The 7445-nt window shown below is 38.8% G+C and overlaps 1 protein-coding gene across 5 annotated transcripts in view; it reads left to right on the top strand.

The window, feature by feature from the left end:
- Positions 1–282: 282 nt before the first annotated feature.
- Positions 283–7445, top strand: part of cep89 (centrosomal protein 89) — a 108085-nt gene continuing 100922 nt past the window's right edge. For 4 of the 5 annotated variants that reach the window (XM_034132743.1, XM_034132741.1, XM_034132742.1 and 1 more), the window contains exons 1-4: positions 283–546; positions 1144–1250; positions 2038–2184; positions 4217–4433. In XM_034132743.1, the coding sequence (XP_033988634.1) occupies positions 505–546; positions 1144–1250; positions 2038–2184; positions 4217–4433 (513 nt within the window). In that variant the 5' untranslated portion in view covers positions 283–504. The remainder of the gene's footprint in view (positions 547–1143; positions 1251–2037; positions 2185–4216; positions 4434–7445) is intronic. The other variant, XM_034132744.1, reaches the window with a different exon arrangement.

Raw genomic sequence — 7445 nt, 5'->3', positions numbered from 1 at the left:
GGTCTGTTGCCGAGGGGACACTACACCGGGGTTACACATACATTTGATTTATCGACACAAAAAGGATGAACGTCTTTGTTCGACTCAGCAGCTCTGTGCTACTGGTGTGACAGTTGATCAGCACATGGAACGACGTCGCCCCCTATTGGCTTGACAACAGTCGGTAAGGACCTCGTTGCTATGTGAAACATACCAGTCACTGATTGGCTTCTCTTTTCGCTCTTAGCCAATCAGCACTACTTTTATAGCCAGGTGCATTCTTGAGACGAAGCGTCTAGATACCAGAAATCTGCAGGTTGTTGAATGCAGAGACCTCGCGTGCTCATTTCTATTAAGGTTTTAGCCCAAAGCGTAACATTTGAGAACATTAGACACACGTGATAATGACAAGCACAACTTTCTAATGCCATTTGGCTGAAATAATGTTTGGTACACGAGTCGAGCCGTTCGCTTAAACTGAAACTTAAGCCGTTGAAGGAAAGGGTCAAAAACGTATTTTCCACTATGTTCAAATTCAGTTTCAGGAGGGAGAAAGACAAGGAGTTTGTAAGTTTGACGTATTTTTTAAAACTAATTAACCGTGTCCTACTTCTAGCTAGCTAAACGTATATCTTGCATGTTTTTTAGTTTTTTTTAATCATTAAGCTAACATGCATTAACCTGGCGTTAGATAACTTTACGTTCGTAAAACGTTAGCGAAAGTGATATATGTCAGAACTGTTCAAGCTAACATTTGCTAACGCCAGTTTTTGTAACGTTAATAAATTGTGTGGCAACGATATTCATGTTCATGCTCAAAACAGTGATTAAACTGAGGCATTCATTGTTCATTAACAGCTTTGCTGTTATAGTGGCAGTCAAAGTACATATTGTGACCAATTCATAACAACAGTGGATTTCTAGTAGGGAAAGCCCACTGCTGTAACTGCCTGTTGTCTGAGTAGGTCAGGGTTTGCTATCTCAAGTGGTCATGCTGTTTCTCTACCCTTTCCTTTCCATCCCTATGGCCTTCTTGTGTTTCCCTATTGTTTTTTCCTCAGTGTTGGTGTGACACTATGTCAACCATATGACCCACATAGTGTGTGATAATGTGTCTATGTGATGCTAACCCTCTTCCTAACCTCCCCCTTGTGTGTTGTGTAGAAGCATATAGCTCATGGTTTGATCCCTGCTGCCTCCATCGCCCCCAAGCCTGCTGTGCCTCGTACCCCGCCCCCCCGCAGCCCAAACCCCTCACCTGAGAGACCCAGGTACCCCACACCTCCAACCAATAACATCCTCTTGTATTGACAATTCCTTCCTTTGGTCCAAAGCACATCCTTGTATGCATTAGTAAAAAGTTATTTCCTTAGTGAATTCAAAGAAAATACAGATTCACTCTCCTCTCTTTATCCCCCCCATAAACAGTGGTAAAATAAGTAATCACAACTTTCACTTTAGTAAATGTTGTAATAGTGTAGACATACTTTAAAAATAATTCTGTAAAAGTGTGTTCATGTGTTAAAATGACTAGAGTAAACTACAAGTTAATAAATATTTATTTTAAATACTGCTGGGTAGCTTGTGAATCCCCCCCCCCAGGAATTATTATATCTTATACCATAAAATGACATCTTTATTTGTTTGTTGGTTATATTTTATATTATTAATCAGAATCTGCAAAGTCAATAAAGCTGACAGCTAAATCGGTTAGAATTTAAAGTAAACTTTTTCTCTGAAATGTTGTGGAGTTGAATTACAAAATAGCTGAAAATGGAAATACTCAAGTTCTACGTACCTCGAAATTGTTTTTTACATATGTTATTTGAGTAAATGTGTCTCCACAGCCTGTGAAAGCAGTGTCTTTTGGGGCAACTAATGGGCAATATTTTCCAAGAGTAGCATTTGTTAGCTCTTAATGGTGAATTTAAGGCAATACCTTCAAACTCAATTAGGAAAAAGGAAAGATATTTTATATAACAAGAACAGCATTTTGTGTGCTTATATTACTCAAAGCATATGTCTTTCCTTATTTTAATCATGTCTTTACATCAACAGATCAGCCTTAGCAGCAGCCATCTTGTCTTCTTCGCTCACTGGACAGGCGTGGGCCCTTCCCCCTGTCCGGCCGAGGTCTTTCTCTGAGAGCGGCCTATCAGAGTCCTTCATATCTGAACCAAACATCAGCACAGGACTTTTCAACAGGTGAACTCCCTCTGACAAATACACCAGTATTATCACAAGCTTTGGGAATAATGATTCTACCCACAAGAGGTGACTCAACATCACCTACGGCTGTATTTATGTGGGTCACATAAGACAATGGGCCAAAATGCTTTTAAGGTCGAGCAGAAGAAAAAGTTTAAAATGTGATATGTAACATTTTTTTATAATTATGCCTTGACATTAGACTTACTAATATCTTCAAAACACAGGCCTGGTTTTCTCAGGGATGCAAACTTGTCACCTTTCGGCGAAATTTGCCGTTTTGATTCCAAAATAGGTCGTTTGTGTGATTCATGTAGATCTGCAATAAAAATATTTTTGGGGTATGGGGGGGGGTCTGGGACCCGGAGTAATCTGCGGCCGCGAGCTGTTATGTGCCATCATGACGCGCATGGTGTTCTTTTTTTATATATTATAATGACGCGCGAGCACAAGTCTTCCTGCCTGTCAGCTCTGCTCATGGATGTATAATAAGGCTCTGCTGCTCCGGGATGAGGATCTAGCTTCAGCAGCTACATTACCTACGGTGCGTTCGTTAATATTAACTGTGCGGTCCGGAGTCACTGTGGCACAGACTGGACCGCTGGTTAGAACGGGGTGTTCGGAGCAGCAGAGCGTGATGTGCACTGAAAAGTGTTTCTGTCGCAATATTATTTAATGAATCGTTGAGCTAGCTAACTAGCATACATTGTCACTATCTGCTAACGTTAGCTTTAGCCTTCGTTTTCAAATAGTTTCTTTCATAGCCTATAAACGGAGGTGGTATAAGTATCTTGTACTTGAGTAAAAGTAGAAGTACTCAGATCTTGTTCTTGAGTAAAAGTTGAAGTATTCAGGTCTTGTACTTGAGTACAAGTAGAAGTACTCAGATCTTGTTCTTGAGTAAAAGTAGAAGTACTCAGATCTTGTACTTGAGTAAAAGTAGAAGTACCAGAGTGTAGGAATACTCTGTTACAGTAAAAGTCCTGCATTCAAAATGTTCCTCAAGTAAAAGTAGAAAAGTATTATCATCAAAATATAGTTAAAGTAGCAACAGCAAAAGTAGTCATTGTGCAGATTGGTCCATTTCAGAATAATATATATGATATGTTTTATAATGATTGATCATGAAAGTGTTCTCAAAGCTGGTAAAGGTGCAGCTAGTTTGAATGACTTTGTATACTGCAGGGTAGCTTGTGAATTTACTCCAGGTGGAACTAAAGTCTGATTTAACACTTGATTATATTTCACATCATTCATCCACATCTGTGAAGTAACTAAAGGTATTAAATACATGTAGTAGAGTAAAAGTACACCATTTACCTCTGAACTGTAGAGGAGGAGAAGAACAAAGTAGCAAAACATTGAAATACTTAAATAAAGTACAAGTATCTAAAAATTGTACCCAAGTATAGTACTTGAGTTTATGAACTTAGTTACTTTATACCACTGGCTATAAAGATAGAAAGACAGCCTTGCACAGAGGCATGAAAATACATTTTCAAAATACTCAACAGTCCTGCCAAAATTATAAACTGACTGCTACACAATTAAAATAAATGCTTAAATATATTTCTATTAGATGTGACTCTTTGGCGTTTCTGTTATTATTAACTGCTGCTTTAGTTGTTCTGACTGCTAAAATCCTCTGTTATTCCTCATTTTAAAGCCGATATTCCGTGGGGTCGGGGGGCTCGGATCCTTGTCACCTTTTTCATACCTGATGAGTTTGCATCCCTGTTTCTTCAGATTTGAATAATCAGAATTAGAATAAGGTTCAATTGCCAAGTAGGGTTACACATACAATGAACTTGCTTTGATGTATAATAGTGTATACATAAATACAGTAAGAGGAATTAACTTGTAAAAAACAAGTAAATATAGAATTATTATTAAACCATTTAAAAATGTTCCCGACTCGGATAAGCGGAAGAAGATAGATGGATGGATGGACCATATGACAAATTAGTCTGAAAAATAAAATATATGCAGTATATCAGAATTGAATTCAATCTATTCTTACCTCCTTCAGAGACAGATGGTCAGAAGATTTGGCTAGCCGACCACGCCTCTCCTCCCCTGACCTATCAGAGGAAGAAGAGTTGCAGGACGAGGAAGAGGAGTTGCAGGACGAGGAAGAGCAGGTGGGGAGTGAAGATGAGCGGGAAGAACACGTTTACCAAACTCTTGGCAAAGGGCATAATTGTCCATTCACAGAACCTGTCTATTCCCTGCCACTAAAACACAAGGTGAGATTATACAGAACAGTCCTATTAGGCGCTTTCACACCAAGTACTTTTCCCAGGAATAGTTCCCGGAACTTTTATTTCCTGGAACCATCTAGTAAATTGCGTTCACACCGGAATAAGTCCCTGAGGGAGCCGCTGACGTCACTTCTTCTTCTTCTTCTTCTGCTTTGGGTTTACTGGCAGGCCACAAACAACTTCACGGCGTATACTGCCACCCGAAGTCCCTGGCCGGAAGTCCCCGGAGTTGGGGACTGGCTTCAGTAGAAGCTGCTGGGACTCCCAGCAGCACCTCCTCATCACTCCACCGCTCCCATGTTTTCTTTTGTGTTGCCATAAGTTAGTGTCTCTCCGTTGGTGCACTGGGCTAATGATAATGCTAATGCGAGCAAATAAAATGGCGGCTTCACAAAATCTTTTCAGAGTTTTACGGGGCATGGTTTGCAATCCGCCCAACCAATCAGAAATTGGAACTTTTTTTTCTCCCCAGGAAAGTCCCTGCTCTCTAGCAGGGACTAAAAAGGGGTGAAAAGGTTTGCAAAAAAAAGTTCTAGTTCCATATCGTTTTGGTGTGAACGCAAAATCCCAGGAACTATCGGAACTATTCCTGGGAAAAGTACTCCGGTGTGAAAGCGCCTATTGTTCTTTGTAAACACTTATTTGACTTGACCAGTGTTATGGCTACCATAGTAGGAACAGCGCAGGGGGAACCAATAACTTGATAATGACATGCATAACGAGTTGCAGGTGTGCAGACTGAGACATCGTTAATGTTATTAGTTACACCTGTGCCTTTTTTGCAGTAAGAATACCTGCTTGTGTTTAGAGGGGTTAACTCTTCATCCTTTAATTTGTTTATATGTGTTGGTATTGTCATACCCGTTTGAACCCCTGGGAGGCATAGTTGTACACAGAAAAAAGGTAATGTAATATTTTACTGTAGAGTAGTGGTGAGTTGTAATTTACTGTTTACTGTACAGGCTCAGAATTCATTTTAAGTAATTAGTTTGCAGGTTTGAGATATCCTATATGTCTTCCTGAATCATAATTGCAGGTTTTCATCATTTGCTTTTTATTTAATTTATTTGCCACTTAACATCATTTTGTAGTGTTTGCATGTGACCAGCAAATCATGTGGTGACATTTTGGTATTTTTCTATCTGTAAAATGGACGAAACTGACTTTGAAATGATGATTCATGGTAGTCACTGACAACAGGTTATTACTAACAAGCCACTCAATTTAAAGGTCTTTCTTTACCCACTCATAGTTATTTGCATGTTGTTTATCTGCTAATTCTATATTTCTGCAAAAAATCACAATGGTTATGTCCTAAGAGACGGCTCTCACATGCTTTATTTTTTAAAACTTTAATGCTTTTATTAAGAGCAAAACATACAAAAAACCATAAAGAACATATGTCCCCAAATTATAAATAGATAAATAAACAAATTAAATTAAATAGCAGCGAGGAAGAACCAATTCTACATATTCTGACCTTTTCTGTTTCGGTAACAATGTTGGTACAATCAATGAAACTCAAATAATAGCAATAGAGTTCCCAATATAAGATAGAAAGACAAAGAAAACAAATTATACGAGATAAGATATACAATTCAGAAGGGATAATCCTAATTCTCTGGGTCTATTAGAGCAGGATATTTAACCGGTTCCGTTATCCTCTAATCAGGTTTGCATTAAAGGTTCTCGTGTAATTCTAGCTCTTCTCCTTCGCATCTCAGAAAGAAATGAACCTTCATTTTTGTTATGATATTAAATATTCCTCATCCACTGCGTTTGAGGAATTGCATCTGCCAAATTTCAATAGTTTAAATTACATGCAAGTGGTGTATAGAATGCCAAGAAGCCACGCAGGAAGTTGTATTAGATATCAGACAGTACTCCAAAAACAGTTATAATAGGGCACGGGTCTATTTTTACTTGAAACACCTCTGAAAATATCTTAACCACAGCAGTCCAATCAAGCGGCAACCTCCAGGTCTAAGTAGTGAAGCCAATGCATTCGTACTACAGTATATTACATTAAATTACATGTCATTATAGCTACCACTTTTATCTGAAGTGACTTGCATAGTGACTCACAGAAATGGAGGATTTCTGTAAGTACCTCTTTAATATTCACACACATGTACTTTTACATACACACCAAATGTAGTCCAAACATACACACCAAATGTAGTCTTGTGTTCATTCTTGGACTTGGACTTAAACCAGGGACCCTGCCTGCCATACCCAAGCCAAGTCCTTTTTGGACTAAGCTTCTGCTGCCCTTACTGAACGGTCAACTCCTCTGCAAAAATAATCCGGTTGTATAGAAGTCTATGAGAACTAGGGATGCCAGAAACTGACCATGATCAAATTCGAAAATCGGACAGCCCTGGCGAATATTAATCGATTATTCGATTATGGAGACTGTAACGAATATTCGAAAAATCGAATAATCGCTGGCATCCCGAATGAGAACATTACTCTACTTCTCACTTGATGTATTGGCTCAGTACAGATTTTCCTGATGAGTTTAGGGTCTCATTCACTAGTTTCAAGTATTTTCATTTAGCTACTTATGGTCCAATTTAGAGTAAAAAAGCATCATATGCTTTAGGAGGGGGCTGCCTTTTGATTGAAGGTTTGCTAATAATGCTGTGTCCTGTTTGGGTGTTGTCTGTGTTTTTGTCTGAGACCTTTAATACCTTCATTGTGTGTTTTGAGTTCATGAAAGTGTTGATGTTTGGTTTCGCACGTTTGGTTGTACTTAGCTCCACCCCTTTCGTGTTACTTCTGGTTCCAAAAACCGACAGCTACAGCCAAAATGCCAAACTTAAAAAATTATAGTCCACTTCTTATACTGTATACCTCCAATACATTTTAACTTTGGACGAGCTTCAAAATGTTGATAGATCTAAAGATTTTACAATCTGGATCTATGACTGGAAATCGCCCTGATAACTCTTGTGTCCATTGTTCCCAATGTAGTATTTTAAACTGTAACGGCCC

Source organism: Trematomus bernacchii, unplaced genomic scaffold (genome assembly GCF_902827165.1).
Source record: "Trematomus bernacchii unplaced genomic scaffold, fTreBer1.1, whole genome shotgun sequence".
NCBI lineage: Eukaryota > Metazoa > Chordata > Actinopteri > Perciformes > Nototheniidae > Trematomus > Trematomus bernacchii.
This window is presented reverse-complemented; position numbering and strand designations above follow the sequence as displayed.